General features: G+C 42.0%; 1 protein-coding gene across 1 annotated transcript in view; it reads right to left on the bottom strand.

Annotated features, from left to right (window-relative positions):
* Positions 1-13,288: 13,288 nt before the first annotated feature.
* The window catches only part of LOC139408928 (zinc finger protein 462-like), an 88,411-nt gene continuing 84,926 nt past the window's right edge, over positions 13,289-16,773 (bottom strand). Inside the window, exon 13 of the mRNA XM_071153395.1 lies at positions 13,289-16,729. Coding sequence (XP_071009496.1) covers positions 16,501-16,729 — 229 coding nt within the window. The 3' untranslated portion in view covers positions 13,289-16,500. The remainder of the gene's footprint in view (positions 16,730-16,773) is intronic.

The raw sequence follows: 16,773 nt of genomic DNA, 5'->3' as shown, positions 1-16,773 counted from the left end.
CTCCCCCCAGGTGGCGAGGGTAGGAAACAACATCTCCACCCCGCTGATCCTCAACACTGGGGCCCCACAAAGGTGCGTTCTCAGCCCTCTCTTGTTCACCCATGACTGCGTGGCCATGCACGCCTCCAACTCAATCATCAAGTTTGCAGAAGACACTACAGTGGTAGGCTTGATAAACAACAGCGACAAGACGGCCTACAGGGGAGGAGGTGAGGGCCCTCGGAGTGAGGTGTCAGGAAAATAACCTCACACTCAATGTCAACAAAACAAAGGAGATCATCGTGGACTTCAGGAAATAGCAGAGGGAGCATCCCCCTATCCACATCGACGGGACAGTAGTGGAGAAGGTGTAAAATTGTCATTTCCTCGGCGTACACATCACGGACAAACTGAAATGGTCCACCCACACAGACAGTATGGTGAAGAAGGCACAGCAGCGCCTCTTCAACCTCAGGAGGCTGAAGAAATTAGGCTTTTACAGATGCACAATATAGAGCATCCTGTCGGGCTGTATCACCGCCTGGTACAGCAACTGCTCTGCCCACAACTGTAAGGCTCTCCAGAGGGTAGTGAAGTCTGCACAATGCATCACCGGGGGCAAACTACCTGCCCTCCAGGACACCTACACCACCCGATGTCACAGGAAGGCCAAAAAGATCATCAAGGACAACAACAAACCGAGCCACTGCTTGTTCACCCCGCTATCATCCAGAAGGCCAGGTCATTACAGGTGCATCAAAGCTGGGGCCGAGTACTGAAAAACAGCTTCTATCTCAAGGCTATCAGACTTGTGTGTATAAGGTAGTTGTTGTGAAATTGTTAGATTACTTGTTAGATATTAATGCATGGTCGGAACTCGAAGCACAAGCATTTCGCTACACTCGCATTAACATTGGCTAACCATGTGTATGTGACAAATAACATTTGATTTGATTCTACCAGCTAACAATTCTAGGGAGAGAAAATGTTTTTGTAATGTTAACCGTAGTGTTCACCAGATGTTTGAGTGTCCAAATAAAAAATGATAAGAGATGTAGTATATAATATTACAGTTAAGCAGTCTCACAAAGTAAGGCATAGGGCTGTTGTAGTATCTGTCAGCCCAAGTAGGGTTGGTGTCCCTGCAGGCCAACTCCCATCGGACGTCCTCGCGCAAACTACAACGGTAGTGATCGATCAGGGCCCTGTCGCTCCACATCGTGCAGGCGGCCAGGGTCCGAAAGTCCAATGCGAACTCCTGTGCGCTCCTCGTCACCTGCCTCAGGTGGACGAGACGCTCTACCCTCAGGTGGGTGGTCGAATACTGCTCAGAAGCGGCGGGTGAACTCCTCGTATTAGTCCAGCACCGCTCCTCCTTCCCCCCATACGGCGTTGGCCCACTCCAGAGTTTTCCCTGAGAGACAGGAGACGAGGGCGGACACGCTCTCACGGCCCGAAGGAGCCGGGTGGACGGTTGCCAGGTAGAGCTCCAGCTGGAGTAGGAACCCCTGACATCCAGTAGCCGTCCCATTATACCCCCTCGGAAGAGCGAGCCAAATCCCACCGGGACCGGGTGAGTGGTGGTGCCTGTGGTGGTGCTGGTGGAGGCGCTGGAGGAACTCCTCTTCTCTCCCAACGATCCATAGTTTGCAGGATGCGATCCATGGCGGTGCCAAGATGCTGTAACATGGCAGCCTGCTGCTGGACGCGCTCCTTAACCCCTAAAACCGGGACACCTGCTCCTGCTGATTCCATTTCGTGGTGCGTGTTTCTGTCAGGCGGTGGTTAACTGGTGCAGTGAATCAGGCGCAGGGGAGCAGAAATTAGTGTACAAGGTATTTAATTCCACGACAGCACCAGTATACAGACAATACTCAAAGTGCTGAGAAATACCGGTCACTCGAAAATAACGGGTATAAATACATAACCCGACAAACATAACCAGCCGACAAGTACCGCCATGAACAATCAATAAACACGCACACTAACATGTGGGAAACAGAGGGTTAACAAATTAACATGTAATTGGGAAATAGAAACCAGGTGTGTAGAAAACAAAGACAAAACAAATGGAAAATGAAAAGTGGATCGGTGATGGCTAAAAGACCGGTGGCGTCGACCGCCGAACGCCGCCTGAACAAGGAGAGGGACCGACTTCGGCAGAGGTTGTGACATGGGTAAACCTGAAAGCAGTTGCTTATATTAATGCTAGGCCATGAAGTGTCTGAGGGCGTAGGCTAAGTCAGGTCAGACCCACAGAGAAGACTCCACATCTCAGAGTGAAGGAGAAGGAGGTAGGCCTCTGACCTGCTGGAGCAACCCAGTGATCACTAAAAGAATGAAGCTGTGCCCTGAAGTACCAGAGGGTAATTGGGCATGAACCTTTTTGACTTTCCAACATTGAGACCACACCAATGGGCAATGTAAGTCTGGCTCTTCATACACAATCATGAATTGTTTTATTTTATAGAGTCATACAACGTATAGCTGATAATGAAATCAAGCACCACACTATATTGTCTTCAATTGAATTAATTATTACCTAAGTATTAGTAAACTCAAGGTAACGTGTGGTTTATTCGTTATCTATTTATTATCTGTTTACTTTTATATCTCACCGGGACTGTATATTTTCGAACACATTCACTACAAATAGTACTCCCTTTACTCTCTTTATTAACTGGAAAAGATGCTCATTTTGGTGTAACAATAGTCTTTCAAAAATCTAAACTCATTCAACCGTTTATATCATTCAACATTCTGTATTCAGTTAGTAAGTTATCCTGTTTAACCAAGGGCCATACAGTTGATACATTATGAGAACACCGATGTCCGAACCTTGGATTATTTTTTACATTTTTAAACTGTTGAGAGTTAGAATAGTAGAAATCACCATGTAAAATTTCAAAACTCGGTTGTGCATCACCAGATTTCCATCCAACCTTTCTATGCGAGTAAAGTATACATGTCGAATATTTCTTTTAAATGGCAGGCCTGATGGAAACAGATTAGTCAGTAAACGTTCCAAAGGTTGACAAAATACAATACGCTAGACAAGGTGGGATCTTCTTGTGTCGGTAAAATGAATTATGCACAAATATTGATATAATAACCATCATATTGAGGTAAATTTGGAGTCACGCCATGTATTTGTGGTTCTCCCTCTACTACTTGGGAAGCATGCAGTTTATTTAGCTACAGATATACTGTAAAATTATGATGAATTTAACAGGATTGTGAAAGTGCACATGATGAACTTTATGCTCACATCTGGGCACAGACGTCAGTTCAACGTCTAGTTGCCATTTACATTTGGTTGACTTGCGTGAATTACGTGAAATCGACAAAAAAATTGCATTTGATTTGGGTTAAAAGTTGAGTTGAAAAAAAAAAAAGACATTTCCCTTGCGTTGATTACTTCTTGCAAATCCAATCATTTTCCCACATTGATTCAAAGTCATCACATATATTTTTGGGGTTGAAATGATGTGGAAACAACATTGATTTAACCCATTTTTGCCTAGTGGGTCTTTTCCAATACATATTGAGGGTCTTATTCTGGTGACATGATGATCGATGCTTGGCTGCTTTTTGACAAATAAAAATGATCTTGCTCTTTTGTCCATAATAATCTTACTATGAAGGTAGCCTACCTGCACTGTATCTGCAAGCTGATGTCTAGAGTGTGCCAAGACCAGAGTGGACACATTCGCTATATAACGCAACATATTTTGTGACAAAACGATCCGTAGAGTTGATAATGCGATGGAAACCCATTTAACTTATATTTTGTGTTTGGTACATGAGAATTTAAGTGCAAAAGTTATTTTTTATGTACACTACCTCATCACGTACAGCATTTAGTCCGCAAGTCAATTTGATGGAAACACATCTCTGGTAGGAAAATTAGCATATTGTTTTTATGCAGATTTTAGAATATTCGCATGAAAATCTGTTGCCAATTGGGTGGAAACCTATGGACAACAGGTAAACTTGTAGTCATGACCAAATTACCGACCAGGCACACAGGCCACATGCCCAGGTTCCCTGACCTCCAAGGGGCCCCCATTGATGTAGTTAATTCCTCTCAATCAGATATCATATTAACACGGTATAAGTCATGGCAAAATGTGTAGAATTGCAGGAAATTAGATGTAAAACGGCTAATCTCCCCTCCTGTCTCAGCCTCCAGTATTTATGCTGCAGTAGTTTATGTGTCGGGGGGCTAGGGTCAGTTTGTTATATCTGGAGTACTTCTCCTGTCCTATTCGGTGTCCTGTGTGAATTTAAGTGTGCGTTCTCTAATTCTCTCTTTCTCTCTCTCGGAGGACCTGAGCCCTAGGACCATGCCCCAGGACTACCTGACATGATGACTCCTTGCTGTCACCAGTCCACCTGGCCGTGCTGCTGCTCCAGTTTCTTTCAACTGTTCTGCCTTATTATTATTCGACCATGCTGGTCATTTATGAACATTTGAACATCTTGGCCATGTTCTGTTATAATCTCCACCCGGCACAGCCAGAAGAGGACTGGCCACCCCACATAGCCTGGTTCCTCTCTAGGTTTCTTCCTAGGTTTTGGCCTTTCTAGGGAGTTTTTCCTAGCCACCGTGCTTCTACACCTGCATTGCTTGCTGTTTGGGGTTTTAGGCTGGGTTTCTGTACAGCACTTTGAGATATCAGCTGATGTACGAAGGGCTATATAAATAAATTTGATTTGATTTGATTTGATTTACAAAAACAAGTTCTGCAAAGCAAACGTACACTACATGACCAAAAGTATGTGGACACCCGCTCATCCAATGTCTCATTCCAAAATCATGGGCATTTAATATGGAGTTGGTCCCCCATTCGCTACTATAACAGCCTCCACTCTTCTGGGAAGGCTTTCCACTAACTGTTGGAACATTGCTGCGGGGACTTGCTTCCATTTAGCCACAAGAGCATTAATGAGGTCCTGCACTGATTTTAGGCGATTAGGCCTGGCTCGCAGTTTGCGTTCCAATTCATCCCAAAGGTGTTTGATGGAGTTGAGGTCAGGGCTCTGTGAAACCCATTCTAGTTCTTCCACCCCAATCTCGACAAACAATTTCTGTATCGACTTCGCTTTGTGCACAGGGGCATTGTCATTCTGAAACAGGAAAGGACCTTCCACAAACGGTTGCCACAAAGTTGGAAGCACAGAATCGTCTCAAATGTAATTGTATGCTGTAGCATTAAGATTCCCCTTCAATGGAACTAAGGGGCCTAGCCCGAACCATGAAAAACAGCTCCAGACCATTGTTCCTCCTCCACTAAACTTTACAGTAGTGTTCTCCTGGCATCCACCAAACACAGATTTGTCCATCAGACTGCCAGATGGTGAAGCATCACTACAGAGAACACGTTTCCACTGCTCCAGAGTCTAATGATGGCAGCTTTACACCACTCCAGCCAACACTTGGCATTGTGCATGGTAATCTTAGGCTTGTGTGTGCCTGCTCGGCCATGGAATCCCATCATGAGGCTTCCAATGAACAGTTATTGTGCTGACATTACCTCCAGAGGCAGTTTGGAACTCAGTAATGAGTATTGCAACCAAGGACAGGCGATTTTTATGTGCTACATGCTTCAGCACTCACCGGTACCGTTCTGTGAGCTTGTGTGGCCTACCTCTTCATGGCTGAGCCATTGTTGCGCCTAGATATTTCCACTTCACAATAACAGCTCTTACAGTTGACCAGGGCAGCTCTAGCATGGCAGAAATTTTAAGAACTTACTTGTTGGAATGGTGGCTTCCTATGACAGTGCCATGTCAAAAGTCACTGAGCTCTTTCAGTAAGTCCATTCTTCTTCAAATGTTTGTCTATGGAGATTGCAGTAGTGTGTGCTCAATTTTATACACCAGTCAGCAACGCGTGTGGCTGAAATATCTGAATCCACTAATTTGAAGGGGTGTCCACATACTATTTTATTTATCCCAGTCACAGCCTGTTGTGACACACCCTGGGTCTGCAGTGACACGAACCCGGGTCTGTAGTGACGTCTCAAGCACTGGGATGCAGTGCCTTAGACCGCTGCGCCACTCGGGAGGCCTTGCCCACATCCTTTTGTATATATAGTGTATTTGTTCACCTTTTGTTAATAAATAATTTTTCTAATTTAAGATCCTTCTAGTTAAAGATCCCCCCCACCCAAATTTTACTAACAGACTCCCCCTCCCTTCCCTAAATCTGCTGTCTCTCTGAACAGCCCATCTGATTTTCAGAGGACCCTGTCAAGTGAGTGATAATATGTTGGAACTCAATGCCCTTGGCCTGCGGCTGCTGCTCTCTCTCTCTCTCTCTCTCTCTCTCTCTCTCTCTCTCTCTCTCTCTCTCTCACACACACACTCTCTCTTGCTTTCTCTCTCTCTAAGTCCCTAGCTCCACTCCTCTAATTCTGCCTGGTCCAGTCACTGGAGAGCAACACACATCAGGCATTCCTTCTACTCCTGTGGGAGAGCTCAATTCTAGCTGCCTGCCATGACTGCTCCTCAGTCTCTCTGTCTCTAGGGGTCGTGAGTCTGCCGTTGTCCCCTCAGAAGTGGTGAGCTTCAGAGATTCCCACTCCTGATCTCACATGTCTTGAATATGTTTTTTTTTAAGATTATGTTAGAACTGTGAAATAAAGTGCTTCCAAAATAGGTATTAGGAAACACTGAACTGAGAGTAAGACTGAGAGTAAGACGTTGACTTGGATGTACTAAGACAAGAGAGACCCAACTCTAAAGGAGTAACTCACTGACAAGCTACTGTCTTTTAACACTCCAGTACAAGCATATCTTATTCTAAAATGCCTGAGGAGACATCTTTAATTTATATGATTTTTTACATAGGCTTACATTACCCCACTGTTTCTGTATCACAACTGTGTATCCTGTACAGGACTGGTAGTCAAGCATTCCTCTGGGTTTGTGGTTTGGATCAGTTAAACTCAGTTCCCAGTTCTACAGAGTTGATGACCGAGATGTTAGTGGGTAAGTGAGAGAAGCCACCTAGCTAACAATTCTAGGGAGAGGGAACATTTTTGTAATGTTTCCTGTAATGTTCCCCTAATGTTTGAATGTCCACTTTTCTGTTAGTTAGGGGAACATTAGTCTATATTAGCAAAAACTTTTTAGCATTACAGATAGGAGAACATTCCCTTAATGTCAAACAAAACTTACCCAGAACGTGGTTACCATGTTCTCAGAATATAAGATATTCATGTTCTAGACACATTTAATGAGACGTTGCAAGAACACTCCTATGTCTACTTTTCTGAGGGTTAAGAGAATATTCCATTAACGTCCCACCAGACATACACAGAACATGTCAGTTCTCAGTTCATTTGACTGTTCTCTCATCATTAAATTTGATTAACTTATTTCAGCAATTTAAGGGCTTTCTGCATAGTTGTCTATTGTGATGGGGAATATTAACCTGTTTTAATGATACACCTGAATGACTATAATCAATAAAAGTTGTCTTTTTTTGTGTACTTTTAACAGAGCTGAGATTACTTCGAAGTGTTTTCACCCTATTGCTTACAGCCTTACACCTATCAGATCTACAAAATGCTTCGTAAACAACAGGTGTAGACTAACAGTGAAATGCTTACTTCCCAACAATGCAGAATTTTTTATATATATATATAACTTGGCTATATAGATGGGGTAACAGCACTGAGCTGACTTGTAATTGAGGTAGATATGTACATATAGGTAGGGATAAAGTGACTAAATAAAACTGTATTTTTTTGTGAAGAATCAACAACAAGTGGGACACAATCATGAAGTGGAACGACATTTATTGGATATTTCAACTTTTTTAACAAATCAAAAACTGAAAAATTGGGCGTGCAAAATTATTCAGCCCCTTTACTTTCAGTGCAGCAAACTCTCTCCAGAAGTTCAGTGAGGATCTCTGAATGATCCAATGTTGACCTAAATGACTAATAATGATAAATACAATCCACCTGTGTGTAATCAAGTCTCCGTATAAATGCACCTGCACTGTGATAGTCTCAGAGGTCCGTTAAAAGCGCAGAGAGCATCATGAAGAACAAGGAACACACCAGGCAGGTCCGAGATACTGTTGTGAAGAAGTTTAAAGCCGGATTTGGATACAAAAAGATTTCCCAAGCTTTAAACATCCCAAGGAGCACTGTGCAAGCGATAATATTGAAATGGAAGGAGTATCAGACCACTGCAAATCTACCAAGACCTGGCCGTCCCTCTAAACTTTCAGCTCATACAAGGAGAAGACTGATCAGAGATGCAGCCAAGAGGCCCATGATCACTTTGGATGAACTGCAGAGATCTACAGCTGAGGTGGGAGACTCTGTCCATAGGACAACAATCAGTCGTATATTGCACAAATCTGGCCTTTATGGAAGAGTGGCAAGAAGAAAGCCATTTCTTAAAGATATCCATAAAAAGTGTTGTTTAAAGTTTGCCACAAGCCACCTGGGAGACACACCAAACATGTGGAAGAAGGTGCTCTGGTCAGATGAAACCAAAATTGAACTTTTTGGCAACAATGCAAAACGTTATGTTTGGCGTAAAAGCAACACAGCTCATCACCCTGAACACACCATGCCCACTGTCAAACATGGTGGTGGCAGCATAATGGTTTGGGCCTGCTTTTCTTCAGCAGGGACAGGGAAGATGGTTAAAATTGATGGGAAGATGGATGGAGCCAAATACAGGGCCATTCTGGAAGAAAACCTGATGGAGTCTGCAAAAGACCTGGGACGGAGATTTGTCTTCCAACAAGACAATGATCCAAAACATAAAGCAAAATCTACAATGGAATGGTTCAAAAATAAACATATCCAGGTGTTAGAATGGCCAAGTCAAAGTCCAGACCTGAATCCAATCGAGAATCTGTGGAAAGAACTGAAAACTGCTGTTCACAAATGCTCTCCATCCAACCTCACTGAGCTCGAGCTGTTTTGCAAGGAGGAATGGGAAAAAATGTCAGTCTCTCGATGTGCAAAACTGATAGAGACATACCCCAAGCGACTTACAGCTGTAATCGCAGCAAAAGGTGGCGCTACAAAGTATTAACTTAAGGGGGCTGAATAATTTTGCACGCCCAATTTTTCAGTTTTTGATTTGTTAAAAAAGTTTGAAATATCCAATAAATGTCGTTCCACTTCATGATTGTGTCCCACTTGTTGTTGATTCTTCACAAAAAAATACAGTTTTATATCTTTATGTTTGCAGCCTGAAATGTGGCAAAAGGTCGCAAAGTTCAAGGCGGCCGAATACTTTCGCAAGGCACTGTATGTGATAAGTCAAAAGATCTAGTGCAAAAAGGGTCAATGCAGATTGTTCTGGGTAGCTATTGGTTAGCTATTTAACTAACTATGTAGCAGTCTTATAGCTTGGGGGTAGAAGCTGTTCAGGGTCCTGTTGTTTCCAGCCTTGGTGCATCGGTACCGCTTGCCGTGCGGTAGCAGAGAGAACACTCTATGACTTGGGTGGCTGGAGTCTTTGACAATTTTTAGGGCCTTCCTCTGACACTGCCTGTTATAGAGGTCCTGGTTGACAGGGATATACTGATAAACTACCCTCTGTAGCGCCTTGCGGTCAGATGCCAAGCAGCTGCCATACCAAGCGGTGATGCAGCCAGTCAAGATGCTCTTAATGGTGCAGCTGTAGGACTTTTTGAGGATCTGAGGGCCCATGCCAAATCTTTCCAGCCTCTGAAGGGGAAAGAGGAGTTGGGGTGCCCTCTTCACAACTGTATTGATGTGTGTGGACTGTGATAGTTCCTTAGTGATGTGGACACAGAGGAACTTGAAGCTCTCGACAAGTGCCTAGGGAGGTTGGATTAGAGTTTCTTCTGGACAGGGCCTAACTATACAGGCCCAATAAGTACATGTCCTAGGGATATCCCTTATTGGGACAGTGGTTAGGGTGTCCTTCATTGATGCTGGTGGCCTAGGTTTGAGACCCGCTAGGGGATTTGCTGTACTCTCACATTCTTAGCAAAACATGTTAAAAGGGCCTGCACTTCCTAATTTGGCATTGTTATGGATTTGGTTCATTAAGAAATTCTAGGAACCATTCCAACATGAGTTGGTTTCAGGTTGTGGTTTGATATGGGTGTTTCGTGTGTGTGTTCACAAGTGGGAAGAGTTAGAGAAATTATTTTGCCAATTAGCTTCAGCCGGCTGGTGTACACTGTGGCAAAGTTTGACTTTGGATAGCCTGCCTCAGGGGCTAGTTAGGGACCGTCAATAAATTACACAATGTAAATTAGACAATATTTTCATGTTGCACACCTTTTAGTTTTCTCATAAAATCCTTTCAATATATGTATATGAATTTCTACAATTTATAGTTGGTTTGTTTTTAAGTCATTGAAACTTGGAGCTATTGGAATTTTAACATATTGTCCCATGTACATTGTGTAATTTATAGATGCCCGCTGTGGGCATGTGGGTAGGATTGAAGCAAACCCAACCTTAATTTATGTTGTGATGCAGTCACAACCACAAGTCTCACAATCTCTGTTTTGGATAAGACTGACTTTATGACAAAATGTAAACAAATTTACACTTTGTAGTAAATTTTGACAGTAGAAAAAATGTTTCGGACTCATATCGATGCCACAGGCTGTTTTCAAAATTGTACGTTTTTAGGGGCATTTGCTCTTTAATGTCATTATTTGGCAACAGTTACACAACACACCTATCTGATCTAATAAAATTAGTTTCTCATTGAAAGATGGGAATCCATAGGATTTCCCCTTGAGCACGAATTATGACCACATTCAATTATCAGTATTTATTAATTGTATATAGCTGAGCATCTCAAAGAGAACACTATCGTCTTTTTGAAATCTAACACCACATATTTCATGTAGAACAAACATGTGTCAATGAGAAATTAATTGTAATTAGGTCAGATAGGTGTGTTTTAACTGTTGCCAAATAATTACATTAAGATTGCTAAAAATGTGAGAGTAGGGTGACTCCCCTAGCAAGTCTGAAACTCAGGCCACCAGCACCAATGACTAATGCCTGAACCACTGTCCCAATAAGGGATATACAGTATCTAGAGCATGTGCCTATTGGGCTAGTATAGTTATAGTTCATTGACTTGGCAACAGTAACAGGGCTTGATGTGTATGAAACCTTTTTTTTGGGGGGGGGGGGGGGGGGGCGTTTCTTTGGGACAATCAGGCGATGTCCTGACAACTGATACACAGAAATGTTCTCGCAAAGTTACTATGAAACGTGTCAAGAACGTTAATATCTTATATTCAGAGAACATGGCATCCAAGTTCTGTGTATGTTTTGTGGGACGTTGATGGAATATTCTCCTAACCCACGGAAAACTGGACACATTACTGTTCTTGCAGCGTTCCCATGAAACATGTCTAGAACATTCATATCTTAAAAAAATCTCTCTCTATTTTTCTTCTCCCCAATCGGTAGCTACAGTCTTGTCGTTGCAACTCCGACGGACTCAGGAAAGGCGAAGGTCGAGAGCCATGCGTCCTCCGAAATACGACCCAACCAAGCCGCACTGCTTCTTGATACAATGTCCGCTTAACCCGGAAGACAGCCACACCAATGTGTCGGAGGAAACACCATACACCTGGCGACCATGTCAGCGTGCATGCGCCCAGCCCGCCACAGGAGTCGCTAGAGTGCGATGCGACAAGGACATGCCTGTTGGCCAAACCCTCCCCTAACCCGGACGCTGGGCCAATTGTGCGCCGCCCCATGGGTCTTCAGGTCGCAGCCTGCTGCAAAAGAAGCCTGGACTCGAACCAGGATCTCTAGTGGCACAGCTAGCAACTGCTATACAGTGCCTTAGACCACTGCGCCACTCGGGAGGCCTCATATCTTAAATTGTGAGAACATGGTAACAACGTGCTGGGTAAGTTCTATTTGACATTAAGGCAATGGTCTCTTGGAAACATTCCTTGCACCTCACAGGAACATTCTTATGTAAACATGAGTTAAATTAAGGGAACATTTTCTAAAGTTGTGGGAACGTGTTGTTAGCTGGGCAGGTACTGGGTGGAAGGGTGGAACATAGAATTATGGACCACTGGGATGTCTTCTCACTCCGTAGCTATTTCCTGTGGACAAGCTGTTGTGACTATTATGAGCTGCTCTGAGGACTCTCTCTCCGTGGCAACCATCCAACAGAACTGCCTGTATAGAGAGAGGATGGTAAACTGAACAAGTTGTAGAGTAGAACATGTGTTGTCAACTTGGGGTAGGGACTGACATTGGCATGGTAGTTCATCTAAAGGGTTCATAAAAACTCCTATGAAATCTTCATAAAAGATCTTCACTCGTATCGAGACTTCAATCTTATATCGATTAACACTATCAGATTGATTAGTTCACGTCAGTTTAATCTTTGACAGTGAAAGTAAACCATAGTGGTTTTAACCAGACATCCTACTAGGGAGTTCTAGAACTACCCTGCCCTAGGACAGTTCATCTCTCTGGTAGCTACAGAACGGACAGTTGTCTTTATACTTTTTCTCTTCTCTGGCCACTTTCTCAGACCTATGGACAGATGAGGAGGGAGTCCCAGCTGTGAATATAGCCTGGCTTGGTCCGCTGGTTTCACAGTCTATCGAATGTTTGTCACATAATTTTTTTAAATCTGTGACTGACGGGAGAGACAAAGGATTATGCAAATAAAAATGGCACCCTATCCCCTACATAGTGCACTACTTTGGACCAGAGCCCTACGGGTCCCAGTCCAAAGTAGTGCACTATATAGGGAATAGGGTGCCATTTGGGATGTCTTCTCCTTTGAACTTTCTCTTTGTCCTCTGCCACCAAGGGATGGGTGCATCACTCCAATAACAGACGATTGAAGATGCATAAAGACATTTGATCTAACAGAAGATTGCCACCGTCTATGACAGACACATTCAAACAAGCCGCATTGTAGGACGACAACTGCAGCAAGCAAACGTATTTGATATGTATCCATTTCTCATTCTCAGGAATCATCCAAAAATAATAATTATTACACTAACAAATGATTAGCAACCATGAGGGATGGGATGAGTAATAAATAATACATAATGAATTAAGGATAACAATTGTTTGCATAGCAGTGATTGTGAAACACTTTTGTATGATTTCATCTTTGAGAATCTTATCCATTCTGTCCTTGAAAGCAAGCATTGATGTTTGTAATCTGCTTTCTTGGAAGCTTGCTTTCGCTTCGAGCATTACAATAGACAGCTATTGGGAAAGGCATTCTAATAGATTTGGCCTGTACAAAGAATTGTTTTTGGAGTGTCAGTAACCTGAAACAATGGTTTAGTTTAGTTTATTAGGATCCACATTAGCTACTGCTCATACAGTAGTTACTCTTCCTGGGGTCCACATAAAACATACAAATACATTACAAAGTACAGAACAGTTATAGACAAGAACAACATAAAATATTACATTCAATTCAAAATAAAAAATTATTACGCGGATTGACCTGCGATTTCTGGGAATTTGTGACAGAGACACATAAACAGCTATATCCGATTGGAAACAACAAACAGAACGCAACTATAATCCCTGACATCAACAACAACAACTACAGAGTACCGTTATCTGATAACTTTATTAACAAGTTAAAAAAAGACAATGAGTTACAATATTTACAGAATATCCAGAGATAAAATGGAATACAATTGTAAACAGTCATTCTAGGTAATATCACAACCCACCATCAGGAATCAGATTTTCACAGGAGAAAGGCAAGATGGAGAATCTAAGGTAGTCAAACAATGGAGAACAGTCTGAAGAGAAGAAGAAGAGAGAAACATCATGGAAACAAACTAAATATATACATACAAGTATCCAGTGTGTTATGACGAGCAGGGGTTCAATTGGGAGGCGGGAGGAAGGGGTGAGACCAACAAAGTCCCATCACCTTATGGTACAGTGGGACACTGAATACAGTGAGTATTTAACAGATGTCTATTCAAAATGGACAACGGAAAAGCAACCAATTTGGGATACAGAGAGACAGGACAGTTCCAACCACCTTTACAAAATCCCAAATTAACCCCACTTCAAAAAAGCTTATTTCCTCAAACAAACATTTCTCTATTGGGTTCATGTTTAAAAAGCTAAGCTAGTCCTTTTAAAGGAGAGGAGGAGGAGGGGTAAAAGATTCAGCACCAAATCACCCCCATGTTGTTGTTCTTAAAGGTACAAAATAAAAGAAGACATATTTCTTATCAACCAGACGTTGTACAACAGCTTATTATAACGTTTTGATTTGGGAGTCTGAAAAACAGCTCACTCCACAAAGGTTTTCATGTTTTTACTTGATCTATTTTTGTCTATTTGTTTAATATGAGACCAACACCTAAAAGGAAAAAGGTAAACATTTCCTTTCTGAAACACCACAGTTTCAAACACTTGACAAGTAGTTTGTTTTTCTATACACAACTGCATATCACATACGTACATGCATGACTCTCGGAATGCACCCTATAGGGGACTAGGATTTTACCAGAGCCATATATACATGTATTTATGTCTCTGGGTTCCAACCCCCTTTGCAACAATGGTTCGTTACTCAGGAAAGAACATTGTAGCAAACATAGCCAGCTAAATATTTTGGTACCAAGAGCACATTTCCATTTTTGTTTTGTTTTTGCGTATCTCCTTTGATGACTCAAAGGAGTCATATTACAGATACACTGTCAATCACTTTGTATTGGTTTGTATCGGTTCCAACCAACCAGTGTTGGAAGGAAAGCATTTATATTGACGAAGCTTGAGATAATTGCTATTCATTATTCTAATAAGGCTTTGGGGTATTTGAGCAGCAACTTCTAACATATACAATCTCTGCCTTATTTGTCAAAACAGCGTAGTCTAAAAAGCATACAGGAGACCAGACTTCAGAATCATCTTCACACACAATAATATAATCATAGAACACAGCACTGTACACTGCAAAATGTAAGTTAAACACCTAAGTGTTGTACTTTCACATGGCTGGTCAGTCACATTTCTAATCCGTTTCTCTAGCGTACTTACACGTTCTCTTATAAATGCTGTCACAAATTATCTGTTGATGAGGTGAATTATCCGCTTGCATCATGCCATTCCCCCCCATGTTTAATGTCAGAAAGAGAAACTACAGCTTCAGGATGTACAGCATTCCCTCTATGTTCTTCTGACATTGAGGACATGCACTGTGTCACAGACTACAGTGTAGGTTGTACAACAACATCTGACTTGTTATCGATAAACAAAAACAACAAGGAAACCAATCAATGCCACAATAATAAACATTATTGATTCAACTGCTGGTTATCATGTTGTGGGGACACTTGTGTCAGTTCACTTTCAAATTTACAACTGTCAGAGGACGGACAAAAGACAATGAAAGCGGTATTAAAGAGTGGAAGTGCTGGGAATGCCTAAGGCCGAAGCCATATTTATCATATTCAAGGGTACTACTGTATATAACAATTTGCTATATATAAACTTTGGGGCAAAAGTCAAGTCAATATTCTAAAAATGTAACAAATCAAAGTTTGAAATATACTATAGACAAATAAGGTGCAACTATTCCTCAAGGAATTATTCTACTTGATTAATAACACAAGGCTAAAAATAAAAAGGTTAACTAATGTAAAGTTATCATCCGGGTCAAATCACAGAAACCGTTCTACTGTGTGGTTTTACAGCTAGTATGGATGGGGTGGAGAGTGACAGCTGAGAAGATCGATCTAGGATCAGGTCCCCCCTGTCCATACAATCGTATTCAGTTTGATCTAAAAAGGCAAAACAGCTCTCCTACTCTGAAATGTTTTATGAACACAGGCCCAGATCATGGTGAGTCATCTCTCACACACGGCCTGTCCCTCAATATTACAACACTAGATGATGGGGTTATAAGTATATTAGGATCTTGTTGGTAGCAGTGAGGCTAAAAGGGGGTCAGGGAACTGAATGTGGTAGCTCATACAGTAGGTTATCTATATTTATAGAACCCCCTGTTTGGAACTTTCAAAGGGGTCAGTATATCTACGTATATATAAAAAGAAAATTCCCCCAACATTTCTTCCCACAATTTCAAACACGTTTTTGGGAAATGTGACCCACTCTTTCTTTCTACAAAATATTGTAGTTAGTAGACATGATCTCGGACTTTAAACTGTAGAAACTGCAGATTTGACCATAATGTGTGCTTTACAGTAACATTCACTATTGGTTACCAATATATTAACATCTGTCCTACGGGACCATTGACTCATTTTAAGGTTCAGCCATTTAAAAAATGTAGGATGTAACACAACCTATAGTTTCCAATATGTAACACTTAAAATCTAACAGTACTCCAAAAGGTGACAATTCTTTTTTGTTTCCGTAATTTTATTTTCTTTCTTTAGCAGCCTATTTTTGATACCCAACCCAATATCAATATCAATCCAACCTAATGTATAGTCTCTAGCAAAGTGACTACAATGTTAGGCCCCAGTACTCTTCTCTTCCATCTTCTTATATGTCACTTTTTGGTTTCAAGCATTTCTTTGTTGTCTTCCTCATTCAGATTGTTACTACTCTGTAATAGGTCGGAGGCATATTCTTTCCCCACTTCCATGCCGTTGCTAGATAGGTCCAATCCTCTGTCCGTCATCGTCCCAATGGTCGACGAGCCAATAGAAGGCAGAGCTGAGGCTGATGCGTCTATTGCTGGGGTGGTGCTAGTGTCTGTTCTGCTGTTGGTAACAGTCCTGTATTATGATGAGAGGGGGAAAGGTCCATTACCACAGGAGAA

The sequence above is a fragment of the Oncorhynchus clarkii genome, chromosome 5 (genome assembly GCF_045791955.1).
Source record: "Oncorhynchus clarkii lewisi isolate Uvic-CL-2024 chromosome 5, UVic_Ocla_1.0, whole genome shotgun sequence".
Taxonomy (NCBI): Eukaryota; Metazoa; Chordata; class Actinopteri; order Salmoniformes; family Salmonidae; genus Oncorhynchus; species Oncorhynchus clarkii.
The sequence above is the reverse complement of the archived record's forward strand: the minus strand, read 5'-3'. Positions and strand labels throughout refer to the sequence as shown.